Genomic DNA, 20,489 nt, shown 5'->3' with positions numbered 1-20,489 from the left:
TCCTCGTTCTGTCATCTGCTACCACCGAGAACAGTCTGAATCCATCCTCTTTGGAACCCCCCTTTCAGGTAGTTGAAAGCAGCTATCAAATCCCCCCTCATTCTTCTCTTACGCAGACTAAACAATCCCAGTTCCCGCAGCCTCTCCTCATAAGTCATGTGTTCCAGTCCCCTAATCATTTTTGTTGCCGTCCACTGGACATTTTCCAATTTTTTCACATCCTTCTTGTAATGTGGGGCCCAAAACTGGACACAGTACTCCAGATGAGGCCTCACCAATGTTGAATAGAGGGGAACGATCACATCCCTCTATCTGCTGGCAATGCCCCTACTTATACATCCCAAAATGCCACTGGCCTTGGCAACAAGGACACACTGTTGACTCATGTCCAGTTTCTCGTCTACTGTAACCCCTAGGTCCTTTTCTGGAGAACTGCTGCCTAGCCATTCGGTCCCTAGTCTGTAGCAGTGCATGGGATTCTTCCATCCTAAGTGCAGGACTCTGCACTTGTCCTTGTTGAACCTCATCAGATTTCTTTTGGCCCAATCCTCTAATTTGTCTAGGGCCCTCTGTATCCTATCCCTACCCTCCAGCGTATCTATCTCTCCTCCCAATTTAGTGTCATCTGCAAACTTGCTGAGGATGCAATCCACGCCATCCTCCAGATCGTTAATGAAGATAATGAACAAAACCGGCCCCAGGACCGACCCTTGGGGCACTCCACTTGATACTGGCTGCCAACTAGACATGGAGCGATTGATCACTACCCGTTGAGCCCGACAATCTAGTCAGCTTTCTATCCACCTTATAGTCCATTCATCCAGCCCATACTTCTTTAACTTGCTAGCAAGAATACTGTGGGAGTCCGTGTCAAAAGCTTTGCTAAAGTCAAGGAATAACATGTCCACTGCTTTCCCCTCATCCACAAAGCCAGTTATCTCGTCATAGAAGGCAATTCGATTAGTCAGGCATGACTTGCCCTTGGTGAATCCATGTTGACTGTTCCTGATCACTTTCCTCTTCTCTAAGTGCTTCAAAATTGATTCCTTGAGGACCTGCTCCCTGATTTTTCCAGGGACTGAGGTGAGGCTGACTGGCCTATAGTTCCCCGGATCCTCCTCCTTCCCTTTTTTAAAGATGGGTACTACATTAGCCTTTTTCCAGTCGTCCAGGACCTCCCCCAATCGCCATGAGTTTTCAAAGATAATGGCCAATGGCTCTGCAATCACATCCGCCAACTCCTTTAGCACTCTCGGATGCAGCGCATCCGGCCCCATGGACTTGTGCTCGTCCAGCTTTTCTAAATAGTCCCAAACCATTTCTTTCTCCACAGAGGGCTGGTCACCTCCTCCCCATACTGTGCTGCCCAGTGCAGCAGTCTGGAAGCTGACCTTCTTCGTGAAGACAGAGGCAAAAAAAGCACTGAGTACATTAGCTTTTTCTACATCCTCTGTCACTAGGTTGCCTCCCTCATTCAGTAAGGGGCCCACACTTTCCTTATTGAGAAAGTTATGGCAGAGACAGATTAAGGCAGAGGCACAAGAGACACATGCCTATGGCCCAGCTCCCAGGATCCTCTCGTGATGTTAGAATCTCAGCTTTTGTTTATATATGTCTTGCCCTTGTGATTGTGAAGAAAAACTTGAAAACATGCCACAGCTGGGGAACAGGGAGCTACCAATCCATCTTCTGCTAGGGAGGAGGGTCCCCAAGACGGACCAGGCCTCTGGTCCCTGAGTCTCTGGCTCTGACTTTGATATTGAGAGTTCGGTCCATCCAAACCCACCCTTGTGATTTTGGGTTTTGCCACAGACTTGGAGGATACCCTGGACAGGAAGCAGGGGCTCCTGGAAGCCCTGCGGAGGAATCCCAACCTGCTGAAGCAGTTCCGCCCCATTCTGGAGGAGATGTTGGAGGAGAAGCTGGAGAGTATGGGCGTGAAGAAGGTGAGTATCAGGAGAGGGGAAACCAAAAAAGCGGGGAGAGAGACATCTCTCTATTTGCAGTGCAACCCCTTCCCTCCTTGTCCCTTTCACTCCTTCCGGTGTTTCAGATGTTAATTAGCTAGCCGAGGTATGTTAATATTTGTGAGGGAGCATTGCATGGATATAAAGAGCACCTCAAATTTCATTTACGTTATTGTGCTGCGTAGAGGCCCTAACTGAGATCAGGATCCCATTGTAACAGGTGCTGCATAGACAGTCGCTGCCCAGTGCTTGTCATCCAGTTTCTGTGTCCTTCCTTCATGCTCCAGAGAGGGAGGGTGCACCCTTCCCAGGGAGAGCCGGCAGAGCTAAAAGCAACTGAGACCTGCATTGAAGTGGGGCATGGCAGAGATGGGAGCACCCCAAGTCCACCTCAGGTCCTCTAGGGCTTGCATGCAGTCAGCATGTGAGTGACCCTGCAGGTGACAGAGCCAGTTCTCTGAGATTGTTCCTACCCCTTCAGAGACGTGTGGGATTGCACTGGGAGAACTAACCGCACCATTGCAGCTGCTAGAGCGGAGGTGGGCAAACTACGGCCCGCGGGCCACATCCGGCCCACAGGACCATCCTGCCCGGCCTTTGAGCTCCCAGCCGGGGAGGCTAGCCCCCGGCCCCTCCCCTGATGTCCCCCCTCCCCCGCAGGCTCAGCTTGCTGCGCCGCCTGCGCTCTGGCCTGCCGCTCCTGCCGGGCAGCACAGCAGCGTGGCTGGCTCCGGCCGGGCAGCGGGGCTGCGAGCTCCTGCTGCTCTGAGTTGCATGGTAAGGGGGCAGGGAAAAGGGGGCATGTCAGGAGGTGTGGATAGGGTTTGGGGCACTCACAATACAGGGAGCGGGGGGAGGTGGACGGGGGGTGGGGCCCAGGGGGGGCGGTTAGGAGCGAGGGGTCCCGGGAGGGGGCGGTCAGGGGACAAGGAGCAGGGAAGGGTTGGATGGGTCAGAGGTTCTGAGGGGTGCAGTCAGGGGGGCGGGAAGTGGGAGGGGGCGGATAGGGGGCGGGGGGCAGGCTGTTTGGGGAGGCACAGCCTTCCCTACCTGACCCTCCATACAGTTTTGCAACCCCGATGTGGCCCTCGGGCCAAAAAGTTTGCCCACCCCTGTGCTAGAGCAATGCTCTCTGTGTATGCTGGTGCTTCATAGGTGTAGAGCAGGGGTTCTCAAATGGGGGGTCAGGACCCCTCAGGGGGTTGCATTATTACATGGGGGGTCGCGAGCTGTCAGCCTCTACCCCAAGCCCCGCTTTGCCTCCAGTATTTATAATGGTGTTAAGTGTTTTTAATTTATAAGGGGGGGTCACACTCAGAGGCTTGCTATATGAAAGGGGTCACCAGTACAAAAGTTTGAGAATCACTGGTATAGAGCAACATGATGGTGGATGGCATAGTGGGTATGACTACACTGCAGATGAAGGTGGCATGGGTAACATTGGTAATGGGGACTAGCCCAGAAGGGACTCTGGGTATGTATTACATTGTTAGCCTACGCCAGGATCCATGTCACCATGTCCTCACTGCTATTGCTACCCGTGCTGGCTAGATGAAAGCTAGCACAGGTATATCTACCCCTGCTACAATCACCCCTTCATTTGCAGTGCAGATGTACCCAATGGTTAGCCTTACTCAGAGCAGGTACAGTCCAGATGTGTGCCCCTGTGTGCTACCAGTTGCACTTTTGTGCGTGTGTGGTGTGTTACCGGAGAGGTGGGGATTGAATGTCACCAGTCTCTAGTGTAGACAGGGCTAAGTGAGGAAAATCATTGAAAATCTCCCATGTGTCTGGGGACTGGCTTACGTGATGCTGACAAGAGTGGAGGGTTGAGAGTGCTCACTTGTCCACACCACCGGTAGGTACCCTGCTGCAGCACACCTCAATGGAGCGTACACTCCTCTGGGCTGAGACTCTTATTACATGTATGTCAACCCGCAGCACAAAGGATGGATGGAGTCTTATACTGGGTCACCTGATGGGGTAGGAGTCTCTCCATCTTATGCTGATGACCATTCTGGGTGTAAGGCCGGATCCAAAGCCAGGTGAATCTGATGGAAAGTTAGATGAGATCCATAGTTTGCAGAAGGCCGGGTTCTCTTTCAGAGGTGATGGAGACCTTAGGGGAGAAGGCTTGTTTCACCATCTGAGGCAGCGTCAGAATTATGCCGGGGTGGTTTTAATGTTACCCACAATTCTCTCTGCTTTAGGCTGCGAAGGGGATTCCAGCTCAGACCTATAAAAATCTGAGCTCCCTCGTAATGACTCAGCAGCAGCAGAAGGCCAAGAAATTTCCAAATCTCCTCAGCTTGAGGGACAAGCTAGTCCGAGAGGTCACCTGGAAAGTCAAGCAGCTCCAGAAGGATGATGGCATTTTGCCACAGCAACTTTCGGTAGTCTCAGGTAAAGGGCTGCGATGCTGTCTTTGGAAACCTGTGCTGCAGACAAGAGTTCAATCCCAACATAGTGTTATTGTCATGAGACATTTCCGTGACCCATTGTGCATCCCCAAGGAAAACTGGGCAAGATAGATATTGTATTCAGTGTCAAATAACCATTTGCACTTGCGGTGTGCACTGCTTGCCTTGAGTGACCTTGCAAAAAAAAGTTATATATAAAAATAAAACACACACTTCTCAGCTGTGGGGAGTGGACGGGGAAGAGCTCAAAGGGAAAAGAGCTGCAAGAAGAACCTGGTCCGCAAACTCTCTTCCTTCTGCCTGTTGCTAGAACATGCAGATATCCAGTTTATCAGCATCAAATGGGGGTTATAGCGAGCCACAAAGCACAGTGTCAGCACACATTAGTGGAATGCCACACAGGAAATACCAGAAGGACAGTGCAGGTGGAGAGAGTGGGTGGGGTGAGGGAATGAAGGTGATTCTAACCCACCTTTCTTCTTCTCTATTTTTGGGCCAGCTAGGGACCAAAACATCCTTCAGAATAGTTTAGAGCAGCCTAAAAACAGGTGTCTGTTACACCAGCTGAGTTACTGCATTGGCCAAGGATCAGACAGAGTCACATATGTCGACCTCTCCTCCCAATGTGAAGTGGATGTGTGTGTGTGGGAGGGGAAGGAAGTCACCTAACACTGGCTACATTGGCTGTGTGACATTTTGAGAATGTTAGATGATAAAGCATGGGAGTTCTCATCAGCCACTCATTTTGTATGTTTTTTTCTTTTCTTAAGCCAATCCAGTTTAACAGCATCAATTTACAAGCATTAATCCTGGCTGCTGGGCAAAAACCTGCTTGGGCCAAGCAGCTTGTAGGTGTTAAAGAACAGCCATACTGGGTCAGACCAAAGGTCCATCTAGCCTTTGCTCTCAGTGTCCCTTGTACCTTTCCAGCTAAAAGCCAGAAGAGCCCCCTGTCGCCTCGCCGGGTCGCATCTGCCAAGCCTAGAGCACTGCAAGTTGAGTTACAGCCCTATGCGGAGGAGACGCCCAAACCAGCTCCTCGGAGCAAAGCCAGCTATTCCCACAGCCCAGTAGAGGTGCCCAAAGTAATGCCACAAAGCAAAGCCAGCAGCTCACGACATGCTGCCATCCAGCATCTGAGGTGAGGCCCATCCACACCTCCCATCCTCACCACGGACATTGCACTCATGCCTTTCATTAGCATGCTTACTGGGGCGAGCAGCCTCGTACCAAGCTTGGACATCGCTATTCTATTACAATGTGGACTGCAGTAGCCCCAGGGCCCCACAGTGCTAGGTGAAGTGCAAACGCAGATCATTTGTTGCGGCAGGAAGCTTTGCGTGGGGTGCACCTGAAATGTCTAAGCTGCAGGCCCATGGAGGGTATGTTTACCCTAGGGAATTTCCAGCTCGAGTAGATACACCAGCACTAACTCTGATTCATAGAACCATGGGGTGAGAAGGGACTGCAAGGGTCATCTAGGTTAACCCCCTGGTAAGGTGCAGGATTTGTTGTGTCTAAACCATCCAAGACTATCTAGCTTCCTTTTGAAAGCCTCCAGGGAAGGAGCTTTCACGTGTTGTAATATGACAGCCATGATTGAGCTATCATGCTAAAAATAGCAGGGTATGCTTGGCATGATGGGCTAGTACACCCCAAGTACATGCCTAGGGTCTTGGATGGGATAAGACTCGGGGTGACTAGCTCATCCCGCCGCCCATGCAGCTGCAGTTATTTTTTTTTTAAATCATGTAGCTACTTTTAGCATGCTAGCTCAACCAGAGCTCGTGTGGATATGTCCACCTGAGCTGGAAAGGACACCTCCAGCTCCAATACAGATAGACTTTGCAGAATTCCTTTTTTATTGTTTTATAATTTCAACAGATAATGCCATTGCCTAAAAATAAACTTTTATTTTTGTCAATTTAAATAATTGTCTGGCCTCCCCCATAACTTCTCACAACTGTGATAATTTAATGAGAGTAGATGTTGAGATTCAATTTGTCCAATTTGACCTTTAACTTTTTCAAATATTATATAACATAAAAATATCCCAATTAATTTTGTTTCCAACTGAAAAGGCTAAACATTTCATTCCAAGAATATCAAACCAGGACATTTTGACATCATCAAAGTGCTTTGTTTGGGGGGTTTTCCCCTCTACAGGAAATGCCAACACTGTTTTGATGAAATGAAATGCCAAAAATGTTTTGATGAAAAATGTCCAAGTAGCTCTAGTAATAAAAGAGACTAGAAGGACAAGAATGGAGAGGCCATGCCGCTTAGGCAGAATGAAGAGGGCAACTGGGAGGGGATAAGAGATGACAGAGGAGAGGTATGGAGTAACTGGGTTGTGTAGGGTTTTAAAAGTGAGAACAAGGAGCTCACATTTGCCCCAGGGAGGAAGAGGAAGCCAGCTGAGGGTTTTGAAGATGGGCTGGAAGTAGACCAAGAATTGGACAAGATACTTGAGTTTTTGTGGCAGCATTTTGGACTGAAGAGGATGAATTGGCAGTCAGAAATTCCTGCTCCCCCTGCTGGTTGGGAACAAGCTAGGAACCGAAGCTGTGATAGCCTGCTCCTGAAAGTGGTGTGGTGCTAAGCCAGGGCTGAGGTGCATGGAGCAGCTGCTGCAAGTACCAGTGGGATGGGGGTGAAGGAAAACAGGCCTAATATTTGCTCCTGTACTCTACCTTGCTGTTCAAAGTTTCAGTGCTGGTTGTACATATGCTCTCGCCCCACCAGGGGACTTGAACACACAACCTTCTAGCCAACCGCTGAAAGCACTGCCAATCTGTATTTAATGACAACGGTCTTGGTGTCCTCATCACAGATTGTCCCAGATATCCCTGACCCAACTGCTCAGAGCCCTTCACTTCCTCCATGTCTGACCTTTCCTTCTTCCATCATTTTACTTTCAGCACCCCACCTTTCAGTTCCGAGGAGGACTCTGGGGAGGACTGCGCCAGCCTCACCCCAGTGAAATTCAAACATCCCATCACCCTGCAGCAAGCGCAAACCCCTTTGAGGCTGACCCAGAATGACGAAACCACATCAGACTGGTCTGACATCGATTCCTCAGAGGGAAAAGCCAGCCCAGCCATGAGAACCACTCCAACAGGTGAATCATAAATAATAATTTTCATCTATCAGAATATAGTTAATGTGCTAAAATCAGAAATCTCTATCGTAGTTCATGCCCTGACACTGAAGGAAAGGGGAGATTTGCATGCACATCTGTTTCTACATTTGACAGCTTAAGCCAACAAAAGAGGTAATTGTATGTTAGTGTCTATTCAGCCCGTTCTCAGCCTGGGGGAAACTGATTGTGAAGAGAATGGGGTGGTCATTCTCCAGGAATAGAATCCTAAATGCACTAGTGCCAAGGCCCCAGAAAAGGACATTTCTCACCCTGCTTTTCCTAACACAAGACCCAGAGGTACCAAGATAATGGGTGTCAGGAGCAAGACTTTGTTCTGATGCATCTGCACTCTTGGAAGTCAGTTGCAGTGGCATGCTGCTGGTTCAGCTAAGAGGTGTTCACAGATAGATAGCCTGCATCCTGTTCTGGGGTAGTCCTCCCCATGAGAAACAAAACCAGCTTCTGTTTTCCTGCGGAGCCATTACTAAGTCACTTTGGCTCCAATCCACATGAGCAGTCCCACTGAAGTCCATGGGACTATTCACCCGCATAAAGATACACATGTACACATGTACCTTCCTGGATCAGGGCCTTTGTGAGGGGATTAACAGTGATGTGCTTTCAAAATGCACTGTCACTCCCCTCTTAAACCCCAGAAAGTGGGGTGCATGGTTCCTTCTCTATCCCTTTAGAATAGACCTTGCCATTAATCCAGGGGATTTCTCAATATCTTCTTTAGGTGTAAGAAATAATGTTGTTCAAAGGGACCTCTCAGCTTGGCATTTTTAAATGGACTAAAATGCTAGTTTCTGCTAGCTCACCCTGAAAGTGTGAGTGCTGTCTTTTTAAAAAATGCTTTTGGGGAACAAATATCAGGGTTTTTCTGCTGCCCTACTGAGATTTATCATAGAATCATAGAATATCAGGGTTGGAAGGGACCTCAGGAGGTCATCTAGTCCAACCCCCTGCTCAAAGCAGGACCGATCCCCAATTAAATCATCCCAGCCAGGGCTTTCTCAAGCCTGACCTTAAAAACTTCTAAGGAAGGAGATTCCACCACCTCCCTAGGTAACGCATTCCAGTGTTTCACCACCCTCCTAGTGAAAAAGTTTTTCCTAATATCCAACCTAAATCTCCCCCACTGCAACTTGAGACCATTACTCCTTGTTCTGTCATCTGCTACCACTGAGAACAGTCTAGAGCCATCCTCTTTGGAACGCCCTTTCAGGTAGTTGAAAGCAGCTATCAAATCCCCCCTCATTCTTCTCTTCCGTAGACTAAACATCCCCAGTTCCCTCAGCCTCTCCTCATAAGTCATGTGTTCCAGTCCCCTAATCATTTTTGTTGCCCTCCACTGGACTCTTTCCAATTTTTTCACATCCTTCTTGTAGTGTGGGGCCCAAAACTGGACACAGTACTCCAGATGAGGCCTCACCAGTGTCGAATAGAGGGGAACGATCACATCCCTCGATCTGCTGGCAATGCCCCTACTTATACATCCCAAAATGCCATTGGCCTTCTTGGCAACAAGGGCACACTGTTGACTCATATCCAGCTTCTCGTCAACTGTAACCCCTAGGTCCTTTTCCGCAGAACTGCTGCCGAGCCATTCGGTTGCTAGTCTGTAGCAGTGCATGGGATTCTTCTGTCCTAAGTGCAGGACTCTGCACTTTGTCCTTGTTGAACCTCATCAGATTTCTTTTGGCCCAATCCTCCAATTTGTCTAGGTCCCTCTGTATCCTATCCCTACCCTCCAGCGTATCTACCTATCCTCCCAGTTTAGTGTCAGTTTATGGGGCGGGGGGGGGTGTTTCTAGCAACGTAGAAACTGACTATACAGGGAGACAATGAAACAAACTATATACAAAGGGCTGTCAAATGCACACCAGAAAGAATCACTTATTTCAAGTAGCTCTCTTTGACTATAGAAGCCTTTGGTGCTATAGTAGATAGCACAGTTCCCTGGCTGAATCCCCAGTGGGGAATAAATCCAGGACTTGTATCTCCAACGTGTCAGCTTCTTGCTTGAGCTAAATGATGTCCATTGCCTGGGAGCAGCAGTAGGCATCTTTCATCTGTGGAGCAGCCACCGCAGAGACAGACGTTTGGCAAGCATGTTACATGGGTACCACATGTTTAGTCCCACATGTTGAAGTTGTCCCTTTAAATGACACTCCTGATGCACATTATTGGCAAAGAACTTGTGTACACCAAAAGTTTTTTAGCTAGCCCCTTTGTAAAGGCTAGTGTGAATGCTCCCCAAGCGTTTGTTGAAGGATATATACCTTGTACACTGGTGAACCATGGGCAGAGGTATAGTTTTGATCTCACCGACCTTCCTCGCAGTAAAAACTTCAGAGCCTTGTCTCTAGGGCTTTCCAGCAGGATAGTTAATGCAGTAAAACCAATGGTTTTAATGCAGTAAAACCAATGGTTTTTGGCAGTGAAAACTATTGCCTTTGTGGTTCACCCTGTGCCCAGCTCCGTGGTCAACTACAGGCACTTTTATCCTGGAACAGACATTTGGGGCATGTTAAGACTATTTCTTACACACATGCTAACTATGTTGAGTTAACTGGCAATCAGTTAGCTGGAGGGCACTAAACAGGCCCTAAACCACTGGAGCAGCTTACCAAGGTTCGTGGTGGATTCTCCATTGCTGACAATTTTTAAATGCAGATGGGCTGTGTTTCTAAAAGCTCTGCTCTAGGAATTACTTTGGGGAAGTTCTCTGGCCTGTGCTACATAGGAGATCAGACTGGATGGTCCTAATGGTTCCTTCTGGCCTTGGCATCTATGGAAATGACCCAGTGGCTCCTTCCATGATGTCAGTACTTTGCATCGACATCTCAGTAATCTCAGTGATTGGCCATGAGCCATAAAGCCTTTCTTGTGCAGGCCAGCAGTTCAGAGCTGAACCAGGCTGGGCGTGGACAAAAGTCATTCTTCCCTGGCTGCTAGTCAGCCCTGTCTACGAAATGAGCGGGTGCCTTCTATCCACTGCCTAGCTGGCAGCCATCTGCATCACAAAAATTGTCACCACAACCAGAGTCCACATCAGCTCTTTTTGGAAGGACTGACTAGACATGGAGCTAGAAGCTCCAACACTTAGCAGGAGCCTTAGTAACTCAGGATTGAGGCACACTGCTGTGGTAGCCTGCAGCTGATTGTATTTGTCCTATGGGTGAATTGAGGCTGGAAGTTAGGACTGTTTCTGACCATCGGAGGAGTGAGGTTTTGGAACAGCCTCCTAATAGGAGCACTGGGGGCAAACAACCAAATTGTTTGTTTGAAGACGGAGCTTGGTAAGTTTGCAAGCGATATGATCGGGTTGCCTGAGATAGCATGGAACTGGACTCAGTGACCCAGGAGGTCCCTTCCAGTCCTGTGTACTATGGCTCCATGTCTAGTTGGCAGCTGGTATCAAGCAGAGTGCCCCAAGGGTCGGTCCTGGGGCCAGTTTTGTTCAATATCTTCATTAATGATCTGGAGGATGGTGTGGATTGCACCATCAGCAAGTTTGCAGATGACACTAAACTGGGAGGAGAGGTAGATATGCTGAAGGGTAGGGACAGGATACAGAGGGCACTAGACAAATTAGAGGATTGGGCCAAAAGAAATCTGATGAGGTACAACAAGGACAAAGTGCAGAGTCCTGCACTTAGGACAGAAGAATCCCATGCACTGCTACAGACTAGCGACCGAATGGCTAGGCAGCAGTTCTGCAGAAAAGGACCTAGGGGTTACAGTGGACGAGAAGCTGGATATGAGTCAAGTGTGTGCCCTTGTTGCCAAGAAGGCCAATGGCATTTGGGACTGTATAAGTAGGGGCATTGCCAGCAAATTGAGGGATGAGATCGTTCGCCTCTATTGGACATTGGTGAGACCTCATCTGGAGTACTGTGTCCAGTTTTGGGCCCCACACTACAAGAAGGATGTGAAAAAATTGGAAAGCGTCCAGCGGAGGGCAACAAAAATGATTAGGGGACTGGAACACATGACTTATGAGGAGAGGCTGCGGGAACTGGGATTGTTTAGTCTGCGGAAGAGAAGAATGAGGGGGGATTTGATAGCTGCTTTCAACTACCTGAAAGGGGGTTCCAAAGAGGATGGATCTAGACTGTTCTCAGTGGTAGAAGATGACAGAACAAGGAGTAATGGTCTCATATTGCAGTGGGGGAGGTTTAGGTTGGATATTAGGAAAAACTTTTTCACTAGGAGGGTGGTGAAACACTGGAATGCGTTACCTAGGGTGGTGGTGGAATCTCCTTCCTTAGGGGTTTTTAAGGTCAGGCTTGACAAAGCCCTGGCTGGGATGATTTAACTGGGGATTGGTCCTGCTTTGAGCAGGGGGTTGGACTAGATGACCTCCTGAGGTCCCTTCCAACCCTGATATTCTATGATTCTATGAACTATAGTTGGCTTCTCAGCTCCATCACTGACACCTTTCACCAGCAACATGTTCCCTTTTAAACTGGAAAAGAGGTCTGGAAGGAAATCCTTTCCCATCCACTCTGAGTCCTGATGAGCAATTCAGTTGTGCAGCGATATTGACCACGTGATTGCAGGGCCCTGGATTCCAATTCTAACAAGCTGTGCTCTGTGTAGGGACGCTGGTGTCTGCAATGGCTAAAAATCTGGAGCGCACACTGAGCATGCCAGCAAGGAAGCCTTCTGGTGGGAGAAAACTCCTCCCCGCCGCGGCCTCTGATTCTCCGAAAGCGAGTCACTCAGACAAGAAACTCCAGGTACCTTGTGCAACAGGCAGACTTTTGGAGAAAGCTGGGCAAGCCATACAGAGAATGGGAAGTGTCTGGTATTCAGGAATGCAACGATTTAGTATGGAGACCAGCATCGTCTCAAACCATTTCCCAGTCAAAACCACTGTACAGCCAGAGACTCAAAAAATAACAAGGCATTGGGGTAGTGGAAGGAGTTTTAGAGCGTTCGCACTGGGGAGGAGGAATGTGTGTTTATGCTCTGGGCTGACAATAGTTCAGTGATGTCTAGAGAGCCCCACGGTTGGTTCAGGTAAATCTGGTGTCCCTGGTTCAACTGTTCATTTGGGTCCCCCAGCTGCAAAGCTAAAGACTCAGTGTGTGATTTTTCCCCCACTTCCTCCCACACCTCCCCATAGAACAGTTCTGCCATATAAGCTGGGTGAGGATCGAGAGTACCATGGAGCATGAGGGGTGAGAATAGGGAACCTATCCCAGACCAGGTGGGTCTTTGTAGAGGGAGCTAGGGCAACTGCATGGAGGAGGGGAGAACATGCAATATGCCCCAGCTAGAGGAAAGAGAAGCCAAGATGCTCCAGGCCAGCTCGTCCTGTACAGAACTTTGCACTGGAGCGACAGCAGTGGGTATCATAGCAGCATTTCCATCTGCCCCAAGGGTTCAGAGCCCATGAAGCTGCAGGTTTGGCAGCATTACCAGAACCAGCCTTTGAGATCTAGATGCGGCTGTGCGGACATCATCTCAGCGTTCAGCCCAATGGGACTGATTTTCAGCTGGTGTAAATCAGCCCAGCAGCTTGGTCACATAGACAGTCTCTGCTGGGAGGAGCGATGGTGATTTACAGCTGTGGAGGATCTGCCCCATCATCCAGTTATTTTGTAGCCCCTTCCGAATATTTGCCTGTTCACAATCTTTGGAAAATGGAAATTCACATGGTTAAAGACAGACATGAAATGCCTGGGAATGAAATTAAACAGAAGTCTCTGGAACATGTCCAGAGCTAATTGGGGTGACATGATGAAAAAATGTGACATATGTAACCTCAATTTTAATTACATTAACTCTTTCTCATAAGCGGCTGCAGCACTGAAGTCCTATTGCTTTTTAAAATTACTTTCCCTGAACAGTCCCACTGAGCATACCAAAAAGTTTCCTCACAACAATCTGAAAGAGATTTTCTGCCTTCATCTGGCAAAGCAGAAAGCCAAGAGTGCGATTTATAAAATGATTTGCAACCCATGAACATGGGAAAGAGTCTAGCAAGCATCAAATTACATCCTCACATTAAATCTTCTGCTTCTCATGCAACTTGGGCACAATGTGGTGTTGTAGGATAAATCAGAAATAATCCCAGCCAAGCCACTAACACAGGGGATTCCTTACTGAAATCACAGTAGGAACCTGAAAACGCTCCTTGAAGGTGGGATAAATGAATGACACTCAAAGTAAGGCCAAATCTCGCCCAAGAAAATACAAAGATGTATTTGGGTGTAAAGTAACCCGATCCTGCTATAACAGACTTGTGGGTACAAGGAACTATCCTGGCAAATCCAGCTGCAGGATTGGGTCCTCAGATCCCTGGAAAGCCTGGGTTGTAGCTGTAATTTACATAAAGTATCAGACCTGTTCAATGAATGAAATGTCATTGGTTTTATTGAAACAGATGCCGAGCCAAAAGTGAATGTCAGTGCCCACTGGCAATAGGTCATGAGGGATTGTTTAGGAATAGACTGAGGGGAAGACTTTCTGCAACTATCTCAACATTGTTCCCCCATGTATATTTTTTTCAGTTTTTGAAATGTCATGGAAATTCTGTAACTTGACACAGTTCAAGCAGCTCTGCCCAATTCCTCTCCCAGCTTCATTAAATCAGGACTGGATGTGTCATTCTAAAATATATACTCTAGCTCAACCCACAAGATGTGGGCTTGGTGCAGGAATCCCAGGCTGAATCTCTGGCCTGTGTTATGAAAGAGGTCAGACTACATGATCCCAACAGCCTGGTCAGGCCCATAACTGTGTATTTGAGTTTCCTAGGGAGTCCTTGTAGTTCATGCTCCATAATACACATCTGAGCATATAAGTAGTTCTGCTGCTGGGCCGGCCCTGCCTTGCACTGGGAAGTGCTGGGGAGCTGCAACAGAAAACCAGTAGCTGAAGGAAGCATTTGATAAACGTAAATTTGGATTTGACTGATAAGGGTTTGCCACGTGGAAATGCTCCCATGGGTGCAGAGGGCAAGCACTATACTAATCCCATGCCAGCCCCCTGCAATCAGCCAGGGCCATTATCAGCAAAGACAGCACCGTCTAATGCTCGCCATGTTTGCTCATTCTTTCTCCTCCCATTCCCCATGCAGTTTGTGGATGAGAACAGCGACTTGGAAACTTCCTCCCTTGAAGAGATCACCCAGCTCCTGGACGCGAAGAGCCAGACGAAGCAGCAGCAGCAACCAGCTGTGAGGCACAGCGGGAACACGGCAGGGTCGCAGGGCACCAGCGTCTGGAGTTCCAACAGCACGAGAGCTGGAGGCTGGTGACTTGCTTGATAGCTCCCTTCGCCGTACCCTACAAGTGCTTGGATTTCAGGGCCCAGTCCCAAAGCTGGAAGTTCCTGCCGTGTGGCCACAAGGCTTTGGAATCCCGCTACTCATAGGAAGATCAGGCACTGGGCTCCAATTTAAAAACAACCCACCAGTTTAGAGCGATCAGAATGGGAATCCCTGTCCCATGGCCTCAAGTGCTACCTAGCCATGACGCATTTTTGCAATGGCTGCCCAAGTGCCCTCTCCACAGTGCATGAGGGTCAGTGTATCCTGGGCTGGTTGGAAAAACATATCATTCAACACCCCTGCGTGTGGAGGGGCATATTCTGCTGCCCAGCCACCAGTGTGAAGAAAGTAGTGGAACTGAGCATGTGGAGGAAAGTCACTGTGTCAGCATTCAGGGGATACACAGGGCTCTGTGGGGGCAGGGCAAGGGCATGGTTGCCATCTTTTGGACACTCTGTAGTTGGGTCACGCATAGTATGAAGGCCACTGGAGCATCAAGGCTGCAGGTACATCCCCCAAGCTTCTCATCCCCTCCTTGGTCGAGCGGAGGAAGGAACCCCTCACTCCTCCCTCCCAGAGAGATCCCCAGCAGACAGCTCACTGTGCATAGATTCACAGGATCAGGCCCTAAAGAAGTCCGATTGTGCCCCAGAGCTCCATGCACAGTGCAGACTCTCCTCATGCAGATCAACCCCTTCCATGCGGCTAGGGGGTCAGCTGCCTTGGTGGCATCATCCCCCCATTCCTCCAGGCCGGTGGCAGGCGATCCTTGGTCTGCCTTGGGGGAGGAGATAGGGCAGGGCCCTTGGAGGGATGGGGATGTATTTTGGACCCCCTCAGCCCTGCACAGCCATGAAAAGATAACACAGGCCACAGCTAGGTTATTTTAATGCCTCCCCACTGTCTGCACTGGGGAGCCCCCTTTAGGAGGGATCCTAGTGACAGCTGCTGGCTGTGAGGCCCCATCAGCTCAGTTCCGTAGGAGGCACTTTGCCAGGGAGCAGGCAGGGGAGGAGGGATTGGGGCAGCCTGCAAGGGGCACAGGGTCTCAGATGGATGGCTGGTCCTCCCACACTGGGGGATGGTTGGGCTGGCCCCACGGCCTGTTCTTCAGGGGGCAAACCTCCTCTCCTCACTGGAACGCTGTCCACAAAGAGAGCCTCAGTAGGTTTCCATCCCTCTTCCCCACCTCACACTGGGGGTGTTCCCCTAGGAGCGGGAATCCGGCCCTGATTTTATAGCCGGGGAGCAAAAGATAAGATACAAGAAACAGGACTCTGTTAACCCCCTCAGCGCTGCATGGACAGGCCCCTCAGCATGGGCCTGGCTGCAGCTACTCCCTCTGACAGAGTATGCCAGCTCAGATGAGCTGTGTCCTACAGCTGGCAAAGCAATGCAGAGAGAGGGTGACAGAGAAAACATTAACACGATTGGGAATGCTTGGCAAGTTCTCTCTGAGAACACACAAGTACAGAAACGTCCACTCGATGGCGCCATAGCCCCAGAAATGGGCAGGGCTGCTATACTTAGTACTGACTAAGGGAGCTGCTGGAAACTCAGGAGCAGGTTGTAGAAACAGATCTGATCAAGCAGGTGCACTTGTCTAAAGCACATTAGAGAAAGCAGCAGAGCTCTGTCACATAAATATGCAGAGTCTGGCTCTCCGTGAGCTTGCACCTTATGCCGTTGCTTACACCAAGGAGCGTAAAATATTACCTGGTCAGAACGGTAGCCACTTACATCCTCCCCTTGCATGTGCATAAATTGTTACACAAGGTGCAGTGCAGAGGATCAGCTCCACAGTGTCATGCACTGAAGAGCATACGAAACCACATCCTGGGCTCGGTGTACTGAGAATCCACAAGGTTCAGCAGTGAACTCTACAGTGCCTCACAATCTCCTGAGCTGCACCAGAGGGACACAGCCCATAGCTGTTACGACCGATAACACTGTGAATTTAAGGTATATCTGCAAGGTGGCTTGTTGCTGGGCCTTGTTCAGGTGCAAAAGGAGGAGGATGCAAACGCTTTCCTAGTGTCCCACTGGCAAGGGACCTCTGCAGTCTATGGCCACTCCAGAGGGCAGGAGCTGCCCCCTGCGAGTGCTTCCTGAATCTCAAGCCATGCCAAAAGGACAGGGAGTGAGTGGAGCCACACAATGCTGCCCCAGAGCTATAGGGCAGAGCCGCACCTCTGCCTGCTGATAGCTCTGCCTTAATGACAGATCTGGCTCCCTGTGTGACTAGAATGGCTGGATACGGTGTATTACTTACGTAATCAATATAACAGCCTTCACAAACGCTACCTCCCACTCACTTGAGGATGCTTTTCATGGTACTTTTACAAGGCTGTGATATATTTCCACAGACTCCAAAGGGTTAACAAGGTTTCACTGCATTTGCTCGAGCTCCCTTTGCTTTACAACATATCTGCTGTTGATTTGCACTGTCCTTCCTAATCAGGGTATTTTTCTTATTTGTTGCAGAGTTCCTCTGTGTTCCTCCTAGCAAGAGAGTTATTCTGCTCCCATGCCTTGATGCAGCAAAGCACTTTAGCATGGGAATGGTCCCACTGTCTTCAGTGCATCAGTGCTTGATATTATGCATGTGCTTAAGGCCTAGATCCTGAAAGTTATTTCAGGGGATCTAGGCACCTTTGAGGAGCTGGGCCTAAGTGCTTTGCTAGATGAGTGTTTCAGAGGCAACTGCTTTCAGCCAAGTGAATCAAAAGAAATCCAATCTGTGTTCAAGGGACACTCATTTTGAAATCAGGTGACTTTTTAAAACAGTTAAAAATTATTCCAGGTATTAACCCTGACCCTGAGTCCGCCTGCCCTTTTTTGTTGTGCAATCAAATTTTCATTTTTTTAAATATGATTTGTCTCCCCCCTGGTGCGAGGGAAACTGACTAGACAAGGAGAAACACAAAGTGACTTGACAAAAAGTGCTGTCAAAGGTAAAAATTTAATGGAAAAATAGGAACAAAATTAGTTTTCAGATTGGCATCACTGAAGAGACTGAAGCATTGTTTGAAAGAAGAGTATGTGAAGAAGTGTCAGACTTCCGGGTGGTGGGGATTAAATGAATGGTGTCCCTTTAGTGTGCCCATCAAAAACATCTATGCATGAGTTTGGAACTGGTTTTAGAAAGCAAAAGGACTCTCAAGAGCATAAGAACAGCCATACTGGCTCAGACCAATGGTCCATCTAGCCCAGTATCCTGTCTTCTGACAGTGACCAGTGGCAGATGCTTCAGCGGGAATAGGGCAATTATCAAGTGATCCCTTCCCTTTCATCCAGTCCCCATATCTGGCATTTGGAGGGTTAGGGACACCCAGAGCAGAGGTTGTGTCCCTGAAAATCTTGGCTAGTTGCCATTGCTGGACCTATCCTCTTCTTGTTATATCACCCTCCATATGATGGGAAACAACCAGGGACTTCCTGCTCTAGAATGGAGTTTGCCTGTGCGCAGCTGAACAGAAATGCAAATCATAGCTTTTCTCCCCTTCTTATTTTTAAATTATTGGAGGACCCTATCCAAAGAATGAATATAGTCCATGAAAATAAGTTACTGCACAAAATGAGTTTTGCTACTTAAATTTAGCCTTAAAAATGAAGTAAGTGCCAGGAAATCTATACATTTTTGTACATCTACTTATATGCTGTGTCTGAGACAATTTTGACAATTCAGATTTCTAATTTTTGTAAATTTGAAAAAAGGAAAAATCAGTGACATTTTCCCCCCTTTTTTTCAACCAAGTATAGAGCTGATTGGAATTTTTACATTTTTGTAATTTTCATTTTTTTTAAAAAAAAGGTCAAATTAAAAGCAAAATTCATTACATTTTCCCACTTTTTTCAACCAATTTTAATTTCTAGTGCCTTTCTAGTGCCTAGTGTCATTAGGGAAAAAATATTTTAAACTAACATTTTACATATCTGGTCTCATTGTCTGTGGAATATAAAAGAGTCTGAGTTTAGGAGAATGGAAATAGAAATTCAATCCAAAACGACATTTCTGAGCTTTCATAAAATATCAAGAATACCTGGTAACTAGCAATCTCAAAACAAGTACAAACAAACCCTATCTGAAAACACGGAAGTGTGTTCCACACACCCCATCACTAATTAATGTTCCCATTTTAAGTAAGAATTATGATTTATTTGTATTAATTATTTATTATGGCTACAGTGTCATAGCGAGGCCTGATACTCTACAATTACTTTAACAGACGTTATCCTTCTTTTTGGCTGGTGATCAGCCTATTTTTGAATACTTCCTTCAATATAACGTGTTTGTTTCAGCAGCGGGGTTTTCTTTTAAATTGTTCCTTCTGGAACTTTTGTCTGGGGAAAGCAAATGAAAGAGTCCCACCAAACATGCTCTAGAATAGTAAATGAGTTTACATTGTCACAGGTCCAAGGTGTTAGCTGGAATGCACCTGAAGCTAGAGTAAATACACATGGGCTAAGGAAGTCAAATCCAGTTCTTAACTCATGGGCCGCAGGCCGCCACTCCCTAGCTGTAGTTCCCTTATTGTTATTAATGATTTCTGGTCGCTCCAGCTCAGCAAATCATGCTAGGCGCTGTACAATCACATAGTAAGAGATAGACCCTCGCTGCAGGTCTTCCAATCTAAAGAGCCAAAACACAGGCATAAAGAGGTGAACTGACTCACACAGCAGGGCAATGGAAGAGCTCAGCTGCTGCCTTAGTCGTTGGACCACACTGGTTCTCTCATCTAGAGACGCCACATGCAGTCCTGTAGGCTTTGGCTCCCATTGCCATTCCCCTGGCTCCACCTGAACCCAGCCCCTTCCCCACGTCATTGCTCTAGGAATGGTTTGGGGGCAGGTGTCTGGCCTGTGTTATGCAGGAGGTCAGAAGAGAGGATCACAGTGGTCCCTCTGACCTCGGAATCTATGAATATGAATCCCATGCAGAGGCCTAACAATGGCCTTTATATTGATGTCCACTTTGTATCAAGGATTCCAAGGCAGCTGTTCTCGTGGCCCTGGCCAGCATTTTTAACCATTTCAGTGTAGAGAGTCTATGAACATGTGGAAAGAACCATAAAGACCACAAGGGCAGTCAGAGACTCCCAAAGTTTTGTGTCTCACTGACCCAGCCAACGGGAGAGTCAGAGCTCATTGAAAGGAGCAGGTAGCGCAGCATTCACAAATGAGGGGAAGGAGAAAAGCATCTGTGTGCCAGAGGTAGGGATGGTTGCAAACAAGAGACACCACACAATGGGGGCCATTGGTGGGAATGCCCAGGTCCCTTTCTATACTTGCTGGATTGAAAATAACATGATACACTTGTACTGCAGTAGTGTGCTACTGGAACATGAATATTCTACAGATTGATCAATCTTCTAACCAGCATACCAGGTCTTAGTATCCCTTAACACCTTCTGCCAGGAACCCTGGAAATGTATTTACCAGCCTCTGTTATTCAGTTAGCCCTCCCATGGAACACAGTGCTGTATTAATTAAGTAACACCACAGGTTGCAATAGTCTTTGGATCAAAATCAATTATGGTTGACCTGGATACATAATTTCCAACCTGCAAACAAACAGTGCAGCCTCATGCTTGAAAGAGCCTCTGCCACACTTCAGCACATTAGATAAAAACAACCAGTTTTACCAGTGTATGTGTATGTGTTCCAACTAT

At 48.0% G+C, this 20,489-nt stretch overlaps 1 protein-coding gene across 1 annotated transcript in view; it reads left to right on the top strand.

The window, feature by feature from the left end:
• The window catches only part of DZIP1L (DAZ interacting zinc finger protein 1 like), a 39,483-nt gene extending 24,545 nt beyond the window's left edge, over window positions 1-14,938 (top strand). Inside the window, exons 11-16 of the mRNA XM_037909453.2 lie at window positions 1,813-1,946; window positions 4,178-4,370; window positions 5,318-5,528; window positions 7,309-7,508; window positions 12,138-12,277; window positions 14,626-14,938. Coding sequence (XP_037765381.1) covers window positions 1,813-1,946; window positions 4,178-4,370; window positions 5,318-5,528; window positions 7,309-7,508; window positions 12,138-12,277; window positions 14,626-14,805 — 1,058 coding nt within the window. The 3' untranslated portion in view covers window positions 14,806-14,938. The remainder of the gene's footprint in view (window positions 1-1,812; window positions 1,947-4,177; window positions 4,371-5,317; window positions 5,529-7,308; window positions 7,509-12,137; window positions 12,278-14,625) is intronic.
• The last annotated feature ends 5,551 nt before the right edge of the window (window positions 14,939-20,489 follow it).

Source organism: Chelonia mydas, chromosome 9, assembly GCF_015237465.2.
Source record: "Chelonia mydas isolate rCheMyd1 chromosome 9, rCheMyd1.pri.v2, whole genome shotgun sequence".
NCBI lineage: Eukaryota > Metazoa > Chordata > Testudines > Cheloniidae > Chelonia > Chelonia mydas.
The sequence above is the reverse complement of the archived record's forward strand: the minus strand, read 5'-3'. Positions and strand labels throughout refer to the sequence as shown.